The 17,090-nt window shown below is 55.0% G+C and overlaps 1 protein-coding gene across 4 annotated transcripts in view; it reads left to right on the top strand.

Moving 5' to 3' along the window:
- Positions 1 to 646: 646 nt before the first annotated feature.
- The window catches only part of TYRO3 (TYRO3 protein tyrosine kinase), a 19,898-nt gene continuing 3,454 nt past the window's right edge, over positions 647 to 17,090 (top strand). Inside the window, exons 1-18 of one of the 4 annotated variants that reach the window (XM_024117758.2) lie at positions 647 to 1,041; positions 2,771 to 2,954; positions 3,179 to 3,279; positions 4,052 to 4,222; positions 5,666 to 5,752; positions 6,536 to 6,651; positions 10,939 to 11,116; positions 11,823 to 11,968; positions 12,492 to 12,636; positions 13,273 to 13,402; positions 13,482 to 13,582; positions 13,874 to 13,969; positions 14,312 to 14,392; positions 14,804 to 14,896; positions 15,311 to 15,432; positions 15,839 to 15,948; positions 16,135 to 16,294; positions 16,492 to 16,628. In XM_024117758.2, coding sequence (XP_023973526.1) covers positions 888 to 1,041; positions 2,771 to 2,954; positions 3,179 to 3,279; positions 4,052 to 4,222; positions 5,666 to 5,752; positions 6,536 to 6,651; positions 10,939 to 11,116; positions 11,823 to 11,968; positions 12,492 to 12,636; positions 13,273 to 13,402; positions 13,482 to 13,582; positions 13,874 to 13,969; positions 14,312 to 14,392; positions 14,804 to 14,896; positions 15,311 to 15,432; positions 15,839 to 15,948; positions 16,135 to 16,294; positions 16,492 to 16,628 — 2,312 coding nt within the window. In that variant the 5' untranslated portion in view covers positions 647 to 887. Of the gene's footprint in view, positions 1,042 to 2,770; positions 2,955 to 3,132; positions 3,280 to 4,051; positions 4,223 to 5,665; positions 5,753 to 6,535; positions 6,652 to 10,938; positions 11,117 to 11,822; positions 11,969 to 12,491; positions 12,637 to 13,272; positions 13,403 to 13,481; positions 13,583 to 13,873; positions 13,970 to 14,311; positions 14,393 to 14,803; positions 14,897 to 15,310; positions 15,433 to 15,838; positions 15,949 to 16,134; positions 16,295 to 16,491; positions 16,629 to 17,090 lie in introns of those variants that run through there. The other 3 variants (XM_055088305.1, XM_055088307.1, XM_055088306.1) reach the window with 3 other exon arrangements.

The following is a 17,090-nucleotide window of genomic DNA, read 5'->3' as shown; positions in this document are numbered from 1 at the left end:
GTAGCAGTGGGGATAGCAGATAAAACCTGAGGATTACCAAGATCTCAGAAAACTCAAGACCCAAGGCCCAAGGTCTTGGAGATAAAGGGGTGGGAAATGGAGTATGAAGATGGGCAATTTGGGCGAAAGGCTCATGAACGAGGCAGGAAGGTGTGCTAGTATATCCTGTGGCGAGAGCACTGAGTCACGACAATTTCAGGGCGCCTCATGGGAGTATCTAGGGGATACTTTCTGTGTTGAGAAGAGGGTGCTTGGTTCTGTGATCAGTCTGGACAAAAGTTGGGGTGTGGTAGAGGCTTCTAGCAAGGTTTGGAGGGAAGGATCTGGAGTGTTGGGTTTGAAAAGATGCTGGAGTCCTTAGGGAAAGGAGGTGCGCGGCTGCGGTGCCCGTGCAGGGGACCGAGCCAGATCCTCGGATCCGGCCTTGGGGTAGCTGGGGCAGGGGGTGCCGGCCGGGGCTGCGGAGTTCTGTCGGGGGAGGTCGGCCGGAGGCCGGGCCGGCAGCGGCCGGGTTGGCGCTCGGAGCGAGCCGCCCGGTGCTCCGCGGGGGGGCGGTACGAGCTCCGGCTGCCGGCGGGCGGGCCGGGGAGGAGGCGGCGGCTCCGAGAAGAACATGAATCAGCGGCGGCGGCGACGGCGGCGACGGCTGTGGAAGGAGCGCGGTGGCCCAAGAGCGGCCCCGGGACCCCGCGCGGCTCACGGCCGCCGCGGCGACTCGCAGCGGGGGCAGGTCTCAGAGTGCGGGCCGCAGCACCGCCCCTCGGCCCTCCTCCTTCCTCCTCCTCCTCCTCCTTCTCCCTCCTCCTCCTCCACTCCCTCCTCCTCCTCCACTCCCTCCTCCCTAGTCGCTCGCGGGCCGGGCCCGGCATGGTGCGGGGTCGCCGCCGATGGCGCTGAGGCGGAGCATGGGGCGGTCAGGGCTCCCGCCGCTGCCGCTGCCGCTGCCGCTGCCGCCGCCGCCGCCGCCACCGCCGCCGTCGCCGCTGCTTCTGCTGCTGGCGGGTCTGACCGCTCTGCTGCTCCCCGAGCCCGCGGCCGCAGGTAGGGGCTGGCCCGGGGGGCGGCGGAAAGCGGGGGGCTGCGGAAGGGCGCGGCCGGGGTCGGAGCCCGGGGACGGCAGCCGAGCGAGCCCCGGGCCTGGGCGGGCCGGAGAATTGGGCGGGGGGCTCCAACCTGGAAGGCCGAGGCTCGGGCGGGGGGAGGGGGCTCAGCGGTGCGTTCGCCGCGGGATCTTGGGTCGCGGCCCCCACCCCCAACTTTCTCGCGTCCGGGCTCATCTGGCGGGGTTGTAAGGAAAGGAGCGGGGCTGCGGGCCGAGTGGTCAGCGGGGGGTGTTGGGATTGGCGTTTCCCGCCTCGACGTTCCTAGCTGTTTGCTCTCCCCTCCCAGTCCTGGGGACCACATCTGCCCACCCCACACAAACGAAGGTCCCACTCTGAAGCCACAGGGGCTGGGAGTGAGCACCCACCGGCACCCCTACATCATGTAGATACAGGGGCTTCGAGAGTGCCCAGTCACAGAAAACACCTGGGCTTACTCTAGTCGCGGTGCCTTCTCCGAGCTTCCTGAAACTGGGCGTGTTGGAGAGGATGGTCTGGACAGGGTTGCTAGTCTTTGCTCAGCCTTGTGTTCCCACATAGCCATGAGGCATTTGCCAATGGCAGGAGTGCTTCTTCCAGCACCGGGATCCCCAAGTTCACACTACACACCCCTGGGACTGCTGGACATGTATGGTGTGTAAGGCTACCCCTCCTTGCCCTGTGACTGGTCCTGAGAGGGTGAAGGGAGTAGGAAGAGACACAGGGCAGAGCAGCAGCCACCCAGCAGGCACCTTCTTTTCAGATAGCACTCCCTGCCATATCAGCATCTCAGGGAAGAAAAGGGAAGGGAAAGAGTGACAAGTATTTCCAAGCGGAAGGGTGTATGTATCTTAGGATCAGAGCGCTCAGGATTTGCCTAGCGTCACACAGCAAAGGGCAGGAAGAAGCAGAACTGGATTTCAGCTATGTTGATAGTTCACCTGCTGCTCTCTGAGGGTGTGTGTGTGTGTGTTTGTGTGTGTGTGTGTGTTCAGAGGGTAGTGCCCCTGTTGGTGTGAGAGTAGCTCAGGGGTTTCGGGCTCCCTGTTCAGGACCCCTCCCCTCCCTCTACCTCCTACCTTCCTAGCGCCTGCCCCTGCACCCATTCAGGTATTAATAGAGCGGCTGGCTGCCAGGAAGGCTGCCATGTGTTTTCTGACGTGGTTTTGCAGCCATATGTTCTCCACTTCAGGGAGCACCCCCTCCTTCCCTTCCTCAGCCTCCTTACATTTGCCAGGGTAGGGTGCAGGGGGATGCCTGCAGCAGTGCAGGGCCTGGGCTGACACCTTGGGTGGAGAGCTGGCTGCCTGTTGCACTGACTGGGTGCAGCAGTGATTCCCAGGGCAGTACCTACCCCAGGTGTATGAAAGCGCCCCACTGTTGCAGCCTGGCTTGCTTTCCTTTTGGTGGTTGGGCCTGACTTAACATTGCCCAGCAGGGAGGTACAGGGAAGAAGTCACTTCCTTACAGCTGGGAGGAACTTGGAAGTGGCAGAAATGGTGCCTGGAGAGCTTGTCATGCTCGGGTCCAGGCTACCTTCCCTCCCACACTGTCCTGCCTCTGCTTCCTTGGCCATTGGCTGAGAATGAGCCCCCTGACACAGAACCTAGGTTCTGGAATAGGATGGGGGATATTTCTAGAGACAGAGTCCCTCTCAAGCAGAATGACACATTCTCCTTCCCACCTCTCAGGCCTGAAGCTCATGGGAGCCCCAGTGAAGCTGACAGTGTCTCAGGGGCAGCCGGTGAAGCTCAACTGCAGCGTGGAGGGGATGGAGGAGCCTGAGATACAGTGGGTGAAGGACGGGGCTGTGGTCCAGAGCGTGGATCAGGTGTACATCCAAGTCAGTGAGCAGCACTGGATTGGCTTCCTCAGGTGCAGGACTGTGGGGGAAGGTGTGGGATGCCAGCGTGGGGACACGTTGTGCTCTTTCCATGGGGTTTGGGAGCTGGGGTCAATGCTGATGCCCAGAGGTCTGTGGGTTTTTTATTCGGCAACCTGTGGAGACTTCCAGAAGTGGGGGCAGGCTGAACCCATTGAATCTGCCCGGCAGAGCTGCCCGCCTTGACCCTGGGAGACCTGGTGTCCTGTTTCCACAGCCTGAAGTCAGTGGAGCGCTCTGATGCGGGCCGGTACTGGTGCCAGGTGGAGGATGGGGGAGAAACCGAGACCTCCCAGCCAGTGTGGCTCACGGTAGAAGGTGAGGAGGCAGAGCCACGTGGGCGTGTTGGCCTGGAGCAGATGCTGTCTGCTAGTGACCACCCTATGCCCAAGAAATCTCAGTGGAAGCTGGGCTGCCCCTCTGCCCTCTGGGACCTGATTGCGCCAGACTCCAGGCCTGGCACAGCCATGGAAGACCATACCCACTGGAGTCTGGGTATTTGAGAGCCAAAGGGGCAAATAAGACCCATAATCTATGGGGTGCAGTCAAGTTTCAGTTGTCTGACAAACAAACCTCAAGCACCCATCTGGGGCTGGACCCTGTTCTGCCAAGTGGCCAGGCCAGGAGGGGGAGGGATGGGGGAATGGGAGGAAGGATCCGCAGCTGCAGGAGCTCAAAGCTGTTCAACCCCGGAAAACAAAGTGACTAAGAAAGTAACAAAGGGCTCTGAACGGGATCTGGGGCCTGCCAGAACTCTGCTAAAGCTCCTGCCCACTCCCCCTCCCTTAATGCCCCTCCCCCAGCTCCCCACCCTCCGCCTCTTCCCTTGCTTTGAGAAGGGCTGTTAGAGCAGGTCTGAAAAGGGAGAATCTGTCAGGCCCAAGGGTACAGCATAAAGGATATCCCTGAGGGGGCCAAAGAAGAGAAGCTTCCCCACTCAAGCTAGATGTCTGTTCTGCAGTTGACCCAATCATAAGGGCCCTTGGGACCTTCCACACAGAGGGCTTCAGATGGTAGCAGACTTGTGGCTTGGGCAGTCGGAAGCTGAGAGGTGGCAAGGCTCACTCCCCACCCGCCTTTTTCCCCCTAGGTGTGCCATTTTTCACTGTGGAGCCAAAAGATCTGGCAGTGCCACCCAATGCCCCTTTCCAACTGTTTTGTGAGGCCGTGGGTCCCCCAGAACCTGTTACCATTGTCTGGTGGAGAGGAGGCACGAAGGTTGGGGGACCTGCTCCCTCTCCTTCCGTTTTAAATGTAACAGGTGAGCAGCCTCAGGAGGGGCTTTGAGCAGGGGTGGTGAGGCTGGCAGAGTTCAAATATGGTTAAATCACCGAGCCCGCAGTCGTGAGTGTCCAGAGTGCCTGGGTATGTGAGCTGCACCCACCATTACTAAGCTCATTAGTCAGGTGTGCTAGGCTGGCCGGGTGGGCTGATTAGTGGTGATCCTGCTGCGTGTGCCTAAGGAGATGCTGGAGCCTCTTTCCTTCGTTCACAGCGGTCTAGGCCGTGCACAGCTGGCCCTGGGAGATGAATGTGTGGAACCAGGGGCACCCATCCTCCCCACCTCTCCCAAGGAAAGAAGCCAGGAACCAGCCCATGCAGAGCTAAGAGGAGTGTCTGGCAGACTTGCCTAGAAGTAGAGTCTCAGGCTGCAGAGTGGGGAATGGCAGGGGGAAGGAAAAGGGGGAGGGGGAAGCCAGCACAAAGATACAGGGGCCTCCTCTTCTAATGGCCTTTTCCAGAAATCTCCACACCTTTCCCAAACAACTGTATCTGTCCACACCTCCACACAGTTAGACCAGAAGCAGCCACGCCTGCCCACCCACCTGGACCCCAAGATCCTCAGGCACATACCTTACACACTTGTGAGACTTGCTAATCTGTGAAACAAAGTTAATGTTTCTGGTCAAGGCTTGAACTGGCCAAAAAAGATGGGAGTCTGAGCTTAGTCTCATGTACTGTAAGGTGGGAGGGACGGACTCTGATCTGCCAAGTCCCTTAGGAATACGCATCTTCAAAGGAGGTGGACTGCAGGATCTGATCCTGTTCAGGAGGCGCTGGTTTGGAGCAGATGAGAAGGGAGGTTGGATTCAGTTCTCTCCAGATGTGCGTGGTTTTGGGACCGTCAGGCAGCCATCTTGAGAATAAGCACTCACTGAACTCCCTCTCCACATGGCACACTGTGCTAGGCACCACGGGAGATCAGGGGAGTACAAAGGAAATAGAAGCCATCGGTCCAGCCCCCCAGGAATTAGTATAACTGGGGAGACAAGACACATGCATAAGGAGCAGAGAACTATTGAAAGGCAGCGACTCTGCAAATAGAGCAATGATATGGCACAGAGCAAATAGAGAAGGGCCCTGGAATGTGCAATAAAAGAGTGACCAGAAAAGGGAGGCAGCTTTGTACTGTCCACAGGAGATGGGATTGTGGTGGGAGGGGCAGTATAACATTTCTCAAGTGCTTTACTGTGTGCCGTGCACTTTACATATGTTGCATCAGTTGGTTCTCACAATTCTCCCATTTGGGAGATGAGAAAACAGAACCCCAGCCCTGGGATTTATATCCAGGCCCACACTGTGGAACCTTTCCTTTGGTTGGATATTGTGGGATATTCAGACCCAGAGCCTGACTATCCCCAGTCCCAGACTGAGTGGGACTTGATGCTGGGGGGCGGTGCTGACTGAGGTTTTCTGGCCCCAGGGGTGACCCAGAGTACTGTGTTCTCCTGTGAAGCTCACAACATAAAAGGCCTGGCCTCTTCTCGCCCAGCCACTGTTCGTCTTCAAGGTAGGAGGACCCTGGGAGGTGAGGGGCGGTAAGGCAGGGGCGTTCTCAGCAGGCTGTGGGTGAAGTTAGAATCGTTTGGTGTTCCAGCTCGCCTGGGTCCTGCTGGGATCTGAGGGATGAGGGGTTAATCGGCATGGCTCCATTCCTAGTGGGAGCACCTGAGACCCTGCCATGGCTGAGATGAGAATAGAAACCTGACGTCACAGTAGATTTCCCATCACGAAGCAGAGTCCTTGGGAGGGAAGGAGGGAGGGAGCCAGCAGGAGATGGTCAAGGCTCAGGCCCAATCTTGCTTCTGCCAGCCCCTGTGGAGGGAATGGGGGTGGGGAAAACAGCCTAGCAGGATGATAGAGGAGACCCAAAGGGCTGCTGTGCACAGCAGACAGGGTGGAAAGGGGAAGAGAGCCGGTGTGTGCAGGAATGGGCTGTGGCTGCAGGGTCAGCTGCCTCTCACTGGTATCTCCCAAGGCCAAGGTGCCGTGCTCCCCCCCCCGCCCCCCCGCCGCCCAGACACACATTATCTTACCCTATTCCTTGGTCAGACAGGGCCCCCGATTCAGGGAGCAGTAACCTCTCTCCACAGCCTAGGCACTCTCTCGGGTATGAGCAGCTGTTCGCTGCCAGTTGCTTAACTTGTGTATTACTGTGGTCCTGGGAGTGCTGAGTAGCCATCTTAAGTTCTTTTTGGGGGGAACCCTAGGGAGGAACTCAAGGCTCGACTCCCATGCTTTCTCCCTCTTTTTCTATCCTTCCTGGGCACTGACTCTAAGTCCCCATCCACAGCACTGCCTGCAGCCCCCTTCAACATCACAGTGACGAAGCTCTCCAGCAGCAATGCTAGTGTGGCCTGGACGCCAGGTGCCGATGGCCAAGCCCTGCTCCAATCCTGTACGGTTCAGGTAGGCTGAGAGGGCGGACAGGCTCTCCTGGCTGTGCTCCTTCTGGCTGCCTCGGTGGCACTTTGTTGACAGTGGTATCACGTTTACCTAGTCTTGCCCATGGGGCTTGGTCTCCAGCTCTATTCAGGTGACATTCCCTTACCAGGAACAGCCCTGGCCACTGCCCCTTATCATAGGGTGCTCTAGCAATCAAGTGACGGCAGATCGGCTCAACCTGTGCATTCTTCAGGCTGGAAAACAGATGACTAGAGCAGATTGGGGATACCTGGAATAATTTTTCTTATGTGGGTGAAAACCCAAACCTTTGACTTATCTGATACCTGCATTCTTGTGTCCCAACCTCTGACCCATGCCAGAGAGAACAGGGGGACCAGAAGAGGTCCTAGGCCCCAGAGGGTGGGAAAGCTGGGTAAGATGATACTAAAAATGAGGCAATTCAGGCTTGTTCATTTTTGTCTGTTCACTCAAAAGGTATTTAATGAGCACCCTTGACATGGTTCTAGGCAGTTCTCTTGGGCAACAAAGGCCCCTGCTCTCAGCTCCACCCTTTAGAGGACCCCATTCTGGCCCTCCTTTGGTTGCACCCCTTGCCCTTGGGCAGGGAATCCATAGGGCCAAGGGAACATGCCTATCCAGCTCACCAGGACACACCCCTCTTCCCTTAACCTGAGTCTGCTTCTGGGGCCTATATGGGCCTCTCCCTGGTCCATCCTCCCAAGGATGGATCATACTAAGGTATGTGCACCTCTAAGCTCAAAGGGCAGCCATTTGAGGGGGAGTGGGTATGCAGGCAGCACTGTCCACAGCCATGCACGTGATGTCCCTCATGTTGCAGAACTTTGGCTGGAGGCTGGCTCTTCTTGTGCCGCCACATTCTGGCTTGGGACTCCAAGGATTTGGAGAATTATAAATGCAAACCCGATCTTCCAGGTTGTTTTGTAGCTTTGTTTGTCAATACATAAAGATAGAAAATATTTTACTTAATAGTCTGTTCACTGATTTTTAACGTTTAAATATTTAGTCATATGGTACACTGGATCTCCATTTGTACTCTTGCCCTGGGTCCCCAAAATGTAAGGAACAGGCCTGGTTCATGGTGCCCATAAGCTCCCAGTTAACTTTGCTCTGAGAGTTTGCATTGGCATGTAAACAGTTACAAAGAGTGGTATCCACTCTAACATAATTATGCATCAAACACAAAGGGGCATCGGGCTTCCCTGGTGGCACAGTGGTTGAGAGTCCACCTGCCGATGCAGGGGACACGGGTTCGTGCCCCGGTCCGGGAAGATCCCACATGCCGCGGAGCGGCTGGGCCCGTGAGCCATGGCCCCTGAGCCTGCGCGTCCGGAGCCTGTGCTCCGCAACGGGAGAGGCCACAACAGTGAGAGGCCCGCGTACCGCAAAAAAACAAAAAACAAAAAAACACAAAGGGGCATGGATTTTCTCGAGTATTTGAGAAAGGCTTTCACAGAGAGAGTGGTATTTGCATTGAATCTTAAAGGATGAGTTGGACTTTGCTAGGAAGGTTATTCTCAGCAAAGGGAACAGCGTTTGCAAAGACATGGAGGCGTGGAACCTGGTGTGGTGGCGGGTGGGAAGGGGTGGGTTGCAAGTGTCTGCTGGTAGACATTTTTTTTTTTGTGGTATGTGGGCCTCTCACTGTTGTGGCCTCTCCCGTTGCGGAGCACAGGCTCCGGACGCACAGGCTCAGTGGCCATGGCTCACGGGCCCAGCCACTCCGCAGCATGTGGGATCTTCCCGGACCAGGGCACGAACCCGTGTCCCCTGCATCGGCAGGCAGATTCTCAACCACTGCACCACCAGGGAAGCCCTGATAGACATTTTTAATTGAAGTATAGTTGATTTACAATGTTGTGTTAATTTCTGCTGTATAGCAAAGTGACTCAGTTATATATATTTTTTTCATATTCTTTTCCATTGTGATTTATCACAGGATGCTGAATATAGTTCTCTGTGCTATACAGTAGGATTTTGTCGTTTATCCATCCTATATAATACAAGTTTGCATCTGCTAATCCCAAACTCCCAATCCTTCCCTCCTCCTCCGCCCTTCCCCTTGGCAACCACAAGTCTGTTCTCTGTCTGTGAATCTGTTTGTTTCGTAGGTATGTTAATTTGTGTCATATTTTAGATTCCACATATAAATGATATCATATGGTATTTGTCTTTCTCTTCCTGACTTACTTCGTTTAGTATGATAATCTCTGGGTCCATCCATGTTGCTGCAAATGGCATTATTTCATTCTTTTTTATGGCTGAGTAATATTCCATTGTGTATGGCCCCTGAGCCTGCGCGTCCGGAGCCTGTGCTCCGCAACGGGAGAGGCCACAACAGTGAGAGGCCCGCGTACCGCAAAAAAACAAAAAACAAAAAAACACAAAGGGGCATGGATTTTCTCGAGTATTTGAGAAAGGCTTTCACAGAGAGAGTGGTATTTGCATTGAATCTTAAAGGATGAGTTGGACTTTGCTAGGAAGGTTATTCTCAGCAAAGGGAACAGCGTTTGCAAAGACATGGAGGCGTGGAACCTGGTGTGGTGGCGGGTGGGAAGGGGTGGGTTGCAAGTGTCTGCTGGTAGACATTTTTTTTTTTGTGGTATGTGGGCCTCTCACTGTTGTGGCCTCTCCCGTTGCGGAGCACAGGCTCCGGACGCACAGGCTCAGTGGCCATGGCTCACGGGCCCAGCCACTCCGCAGCATGTGGGATCTTCCCGGACCAGGGCACGAACCCGTGTCCCCTGCATCGGCAGGCAGATTCTCAACCACTGCACCACCAGGGAAGCCCTGATAGACATTTTTAATTGAAGTATAGTTGATTTACAATGTTGTGTTAATTTCTGCTGTATAGCAAAGTGACTCAGTTATATATATTTTTTTCATATTCTTTTCCATTGTGATTTATCACAGGATGCTGAATATAGTTCTCTGTGCTATACAGTAGGATTTTGTCGTTTATCCATCCTATATAATACAAGTTTGCATCTGCTAATCCCAAACTCCCAATCCTTCCCTCCTCCTCCGCCCTTCCCCTTGGCAACCACAAGTCTGTTCTCTGTCTGTGAATCTGTTTGTTTCGTAGGTATGTTAATTTGTGTCATATTTTAGATTCCACATATAAATGATATCATATGGTATTTGTCTTTCTCTTCCTGACTTACTTCGTTTAGTATGATAATCTCTGGGTCCATCCATGTTGCTGCAAATGGCATTATTTCATTCTTTTTTATGGCTGAGTAATATTCCATTGTGTATATATATACCACATCTTTTTTATCCATTCATCTGTCAGTGGACATTTAGGTTGTTTCCATGTCTTGGCTATTCTGCTGATAGACTTGACGAGGCATTAACTCAAGTCCCCCAACCATCCCCCTACCTGTCCCATCTCCCATCTCATCTCACATGCCTAGGAAACCTCCCTGCCTTACATCATTAGTTTCCTTTATTTTTAAAAATATTTATTTATTTATTTTTGGCTGCACTGGGTCTTCGTTGCTACACGGGGGTTTTCTCTAGTTGTGTCGAGTGCGGGCTACTCTTTGTTGTGGTGCGCGGGCTTCTCATTGCAGTGGCTTGTCTTGTTGCGGAGCACGGGTGCTAGGTGCATGGGCTTCAGTAGTTGCGGCACGCGGGCTCAGTAGTGTGGCACGTGGGCTCTAGAGCACAGGCTCAGTAGTTGTGGCTCATGGGCTTAGCTGCTCCATGGCGTGTGGGATCTTCCCGGAGCAGGGCTTGAACCCGTGTCCCCTGCATTGGCAGGCGGATTCTTAACCACTGTGCCACGAGGGAAGCCCTAATTTTCTTTTTTTTTAAATAAATTTTATTTATTTATTTTTGGCTGCGTTGGGTCTTCGTTGCTGCACGTGGGCTTTCTCCAGTTGTGGTGAGCGGGGGCTACTGTTCGTTGCGGTGCGCAGGCTTCTCATTGTGGTGGCTTCTCTTGTTGTGGAGCATGGGCTCTAGGGCGTGTGGGCTTCAGTAGTGATGTGCGGGCTCAGTAGTTGTGGTGCACGGGCTTAGTTTCTCTGCGGCACGTGGGTTCTTCCCGGACCAGGGCTCGAACCTGTGTCCCCTGCATTGGCAGGCGGATTCTTAACCACTGCACCACCAGGGAAGTCCCCCCCCCGCACCCCCCGGTTTGTTTTAACTGTGATGTTGGGTTATCTGTGGACTCTTCCTCCTCATGTCCCCTGCATTGGCAGGCAGATTCTTAACCACTGTGCCACCAGAGAAGTCCCACATAATTAATTTTCTGTTTTTCTGTAGGTGACTCAGGCCCCAGGAAGCTGGGAGGTCCTGGCTGTTGTGGTCCCTGTGCCACCTTTTACCTGCCTGCTCCGGGATCTGGCACCTGCCACCAACTATAGCCTCAGGGTTCGCTGTGCCAATGCCTTGGGGCCTTCTCCATATGCTGACTGGGTGCCCTTTCGGACAAAGGGTCTAGGTAAGGGACTTACAGAGCAGAGTACCTGGGCATGGATGAATGGGGCCTGGGGCTGGGGTAGTAGGGGTAGTGTTGGCTCCAGTTCTGAATGGCATTGATTGAGAGAGGGCTACCTGAGAGGGAGGATCATGCATCAGTCAGCAAACACTTTACTGAGGGCCTGCTGCTACCTGGAGATAAATCCAGTCCCCCTCCCATTCAGCTCTAGTTCTAGTGGGTGGGGCAGACAAACAAAGTGGGAAAGATCAGATAATATGGTGGTGAAGAGTGCCCCAGGGTGCTCCAGGAATACCCCCATAGAGAGATCTGAGGTCTGAATGATAAGGAAAGAGCCATATTTGGGGGAAATCACTGCAGGAAGAGGGTACAAAGTACAATGACCCTATGGCACAAGCTTGCTTGGAGTTCCTAGAAATTGCAAGGAGGCTGGCAGGGTTGTGAGAGGAGAGTGAAGGATATTGCTGAGGCGGTAACCAAGGTAATGAAGAGCAATACCCTGCCTAACTGGGATGGTACGGGTTCTGCCATTACCCATCCGTACTCACCAGGACGATGGGTGAGAGCAGTCAGATCTGGGAAGCAGACTCTTCCCCCACGTGTTGTTCTCTGAGCTATTTGGTTCTTTGGAGTTGGTTCCAAAGACCTGCATGGGATAGTGGTGGTGGGTAGGGCAGGGCTTTTAGCAACCTTCTTTTTTTGGGAACAGCCCCAGCCATTGCTCCCCAGAACCTCCATGCCATCCACACAGACTCAGGCCTCATCCTGGAGTGGGAAGAAGTGATCCCTGAAGGTCCTTTAGAAGGCCCTCTGGGACCCTATAAACTGTCCTGGGTTCAAGACAACGTAACCCAGGTAAGGAAAGCTTCTGCTTACTACTAGAGTCGGCCCTCAGGGCTCTGAGGCCTTCTGAGCTTCAGAATGGCTGTCCTTGGTGAGCCTGGGGGCCTTGGTGGGCCTGTTACCATCCCAGGGAGTCTACCCGTCCCGCCCTCCCCTGCAGGCTGCACTCTTCATTGGATTATGTCTCTTGTTAAGATTGCCTCCAGTGTCCACTTTGAAAGGAAAGCAGGAAGCACATTCCTGCACAAACTGGGGGAGGACACAGATAAAGCCTTCTTATCCTCCCCTACCCCCCAGTTCCCGCCCATCCCCCATGTCTGCATTCTCGGACTGAGCCTTGTTTGTGTTCAGGAGAGGCCTCTGCAGCCTGCAGCAGGAATGTGATGACTCCCAGCAGGTTGTGTTCCTGCAGCCCCTGAACCCACAGTGTCCCTAACCTCCCATGTTCCTAGCGAGACCTTTTTCTGACTTCAGGCCCCAGCTGGAGGCCTTTTACTCAGGCTCAGTGTGCGATGGGGTTTTTTCCTGGCTGCAGGGTGAGCTGACAGTGGAGGGGACCAGGGCCAACCTGACGGGCTGGGATCCCCAGAAGGACCTGATTGTGCGTGTGTGTGTCTCCAGTGCAGTTGGCTGTGGGCCCTGGAGTCAGCCGCTAGTGGTCTCTTCTCATGACCATGCAGGTAAGACCTGCAAGACCTGTAAGGGGAAGGGGGCAGGGGATGGGAGGCTTTCAAGGGCAACCTACACTGATGGGAGGAGGCTGGCAGTGCCTCCCCTCGTTTTTGTTGTTGTTGTTGTTTTTTTTTTTTTTTTGCGGTACGCGGGCCTCTCACTGTTGTGGCCTCTCCCATTGCGGAGCACAGGCTCCGGACACGCAGGCTCAGCAGCCATGGCTCACGGGCCCAGCCGCTCCGCGGCATGTGGGATCTTCCCGGACCGGGGCACGAACCCGTGTCCCCTGCATCGGCAGGCGGACTCTCAACCACTGCGCCACCAGGGAAGCCCAGTGCCTCCCCTCTTAATGGGCCCAAAGACTCAGAGTCAAGCACTTGAGGCCAGTGTTGTATCTCATTCTCCTCCCCCTGCCCTACAACTAGCATAGAAATCCCTGGTCGTGCTGTAGGTCCCAACAGTCAGGGCTTGTCACTGACAGAGTAGGAATTCTTGGGTCTTCCTTTGGAGCCTCTTTGCACTCTGGACCCTGACTGAGTGAGAGGAGCCTCTTGACCAGGCCAGATGTCCATCACCTGAAAATTCTAAAGGGCCTCCTTGGTGTCAGGCTAGCTCGAGCTGCTTACTGCCCCTGTCTCCCACAGGCCAGCAGGGTGCTCCACACAGCCGCACATCCTGGGTGCCTGTGGTCCTGGGTGTGCTGACAGCCCTGGTGACGGCTGCTGCCCTGGCCCTCATCCTGCTTCGAAAGAGACGGAAGGAGACACGGTTTGGGTAAGGGGGGGCACAGAGGGAGAGTCAGGTGGTAACTAAAGACCTTGGAGCTGACTCCAAGTCCTGGGTTTCCCTTTAGGCAAGGCTTTGACAGTGTCATGGCCCGGGGGGAGCCGGCAGTTCATTTCCGGGCAGCACGATCCTTCAATCGGGAAAGGCCCGAGCGCATCGAGGCCACACGTGAGTGAGTGGTGGGGAGCCATAGGAGGAAAAAATGGGTTATCTTGAACCCCTATCTGCATTTCTCTTACTAATTTGACCAGTAGGTCTGAACCTTGATGAGTCCTAAGCACACCGTGGAAAAGACACAGACCTATCCTCGTGGAAATCGCCGGCCCAGCTGTGGGAGAGCTCACCTAAGCTCATCTCTGCTTTGAGGGTGGGAGTCTGGGGTGCAGGAGGCAGGCTGGGTTTTGGTGGATCTGGAACCAGAGAGGTCCCTCCCCTTTCTCACCACCCGCCTCCCCACAGTGGACAGCTTGGGCATCAGTGATGAGCTGAAGGACAAACTGGAGGATGTGCTCATCCCAGAGCAGCAGTTCACCCTGGGCCGGATGTTGGGCAAAGGTGTGTGAGGCTGTGCAGGAATTGGCATGAGTTGCCATGTCCTGGTGTGTTTGGTTGCTCCCGTCACTCTGAGGGTGTGGATTTAGGTCAGCTCCTGTGAACAGCATATGCTTGTAGACTCCTGGGTTTGGGATGTTTGGGGGAATGGAGGCTGGGGACGAGGAGGGATGAGGTGTCATCACACCCAGCCCAGCATACTTTGCTTTGCTATGAACGAGGGAGCCTCTTTCAATGGCCCCAGAGTCTAATGATTTTGTGTCCCTGTGAAGGGGTCCCTTGGGAGGGCTCTGGGTTGGGGACAGGAGGCCAAGGGGACTTACCATCATTTGGATTGGTTCCTAGGAGAGTTTGGTTCAGTGAGGGAGGCCCAGTTGAAGCAGGAGGATGGCTCCTTTGTGAAAGTGGCTGTAAAGATGCTGAAAGGTGAGTGGAGAACAGTACTAGAGTGGGGTGAGGGCGTCACTTGAGAGGGTGAAAGGGGTGGCTGATCCTGAAGCAGGCTCTGCTAGGCCCCTAGACTTTGCAAGACGAGTTAGCACTAAGTGGAATGCTGTCTGTACCACGTCAGTAATTCACAGGCATAAACCCACACTCATTGGTGCCCCAGCCTTTGTCCCATGCTGTCAGCAGTGACTGTCCTCTGGTTTCACTCGGGGTGATTAAAGCTGTGGTTGGTTGAGCCGTTTGACTCTCCAAACCAAAGGGAAGGCATGAGCGAGTGGAGAAATTGTTGGATAGCACCAGCCCGTGGGAGTTTCTCCTGCTCATGGCCGGACTGTTTCCTGGGCCCACTGGGGGCACATTTTCCTCACTCCCTCCCTCCTTTCTTCCCAGCTGACATAATTGCCTCAAGCGACATTGAAGAGTTCCTCAGGGAAGCGGCTTGCATGAAGGAGTTTGACCACCCACACGTGGCCAAGCTTGTTGGTGAGCCCCTTCTTGGGGGAGGTAAATGTAAAATAGGACTAAAACTACGCTCCCCCAAGGTGCGAGGGCAGTCTGTGGGAGAGAAGTTCGGACTTCGCCTGGTGAGTAAGCAGACACCAAAAGACACCAAAAGAGCAAGGAGCGGCCTGGCTGAAATCTGATCAGGCTCTAGGTAAGGAGTTCAGTTTGCAGACCCTGTTCCATGAAGGCTGCTCATATAAACAGAGGAGGAGGACAGAGAAGATGCTCCAGAGATTGGGGGGGCAGCCAGAGTCCCTCCTGGGTAGTCACCAGGCCAGTGTGGAACTTAATGAGGAAAGAGGTAGCAGAACCAGGGCTAGAGGTAGAACCCATACAGATGCCTGAACTGTCCCTTGACCTTTATGTGCCCCACTGACTCTCCCTTGTCCCCAGGGGTGAGCCTCCGGAGCAGGGCCAAAGGCCGTCTCCCCATTCCCATGGTCATCCTGCCTTTCATGAAGCACGGGGACCTGCACGCCTTCCTGCTGGCCTCCCGGATTGGGGAGAACCCCTTTGTGAGTGCCTGGGGTGGGAGCAGCCAGGAGTTGGAAAGGGACAAAGACCCTGGGAGAGAGGTTGGCTTGGTGGATAGGGCCAATTGAGTTGGTTGGGAGAAGGTGGGCTCCAAGTTTGACTTTTTTTTGCTAACAGGCTGCCTTCTCCTTCACAAATCCCTGCTGGGAATTTAGGCTGGGCAAGGCCCCTTCCTGAGAGAAGAGTCCCGTGCAGCCCCAGACTGGGGGAGTCTTGACTTTTGGGTGCTCTCCCTCAGATTTGCCAAAGCTTCCTTTGGCAAAGGAAGCCCCTTCATCCCCTTCCTTTCAGTGATTCTGAGGACAGTCTTTAGGTTTTCTGGCCAGGGAATCCCATTCATCCTGCCCTGGCTGGGTCTAGCCTGAGCTCGCCCTGTCTGCCCACCAGAACCTGCCCCTGCAGACCCTGGTTCGGTTCATGGTGGACATTGCCTGTGGCATGGAGTACCTGAGCTCCCGGAACTTTATCCACCGAGACCTGGCTGCTCGGAACTGCATGTATGTGAATTCTGGAGGGCTCGGGGTTGGGAGGCAGGAAGCAGTGCCAGGAAGAGCTAGCTAATGGTCAGCTCCCACCTGGGACAGTATCTGCTACGTGAGGGGACGGCTTGAGAACAAAGATGCCCTGGATTTAGGCTGCCAGCCTGGCGGAAGGCTGACCCCATCCTCCGACACTCCTCACAGGCTGGCAGAAGACATGACGGTGTGCGTGGCCGACTTTGGACTCTCCCGGAAGATCTATAGTGGGGACTACTATCGTCAGGGCTGTGCCTCCAAACTGCCCGTCAAGTGGCTGGCCCTGGAGAGCCTGGCTGACAACTTGTATACTGTGCACAGTGACGTGGTGAGCAGGGCGGCATAGTGAGACTTGACGGTAACACAGTAGTGCGGACTAGTGCGTGGGTGGACCTTTAGCACTGCTCTCTGGGCTTTGGCTGCCCCATTATGAGGCCCCGGAGCCCCAAGATATGCTTGCCTTGGGACTCTGCCTAGCTCAGGAAGCCTAGTGACATCTCCCCTCCAACCTCGATTCTGTCCCAGTGGGCCTTCGGGGTGACCATGTGGGAGATCATGACTCGTGGGCAGACGCCGTATGCTGGCATTGAGAACGCTGAGATTTACAACTACCTCATCGGCGGGAACCGCCTGAAACAGCCTCCGGAGTGTATGGAGGACGTGTGAGTGCCCCAGGAAGGGGATTCTGGGAGGAAACAGGTATTTGGGGTTTTAGCTCATGGCTGCCACAACAGCTGCTGGCTCATTGGGAGCTCCGATCCGCAACTGAACTTTTATTTTTTTTCTTTTTTTTGTGGAAATGTCCTCGTCATTAGAGGGAAGTCTGACCTCTACCCCAAACTCCCTCTTTCGTCTGCTGCTCCTATTTTCTTTCTCTCCCCCTTTACCATCCCATGTTTCTTGCTCCAGCCTTTCCCTATCACTCTGTTTTCTCCAGTTTCCAGGGAGAACCAGGAATCCCACCCAAGGGCAGAAGGCGCAGGGTTGAGCAACGGTGCAGGTTTCCCTGTCACCTCTTCCCCACCCCCACTCCTTCCCTAAGGCTGAGCTCTCCCTCCCCCTCAGGGAGTGCTGCACAGGGGCAGGGACAAAACTGCTGCTCCATCACATTCCTTGCTTGACAG

The sequence above is a fragment of the Physeter macrocephalus genome, chromosome 11 (assembly GCF_002837175.3).
Source record: "Physeter macrocephalus isolate SW-GA chromosome 11, ASM283717v5, whole genome shotgun sequence".
In the NCBI taxonomy this organism is placed as follows: domain Eukaryota; kingdom Metazoa; phylum Chordata; class Mammalia; order Artiodactyla; family Physeteridae; genus Physeter; species Physeter macrocephalus.
Note: the sequence above shows the minus strand (reverse complement) of the source record. Positions and strands in the feature narration are given on the sequence as shown.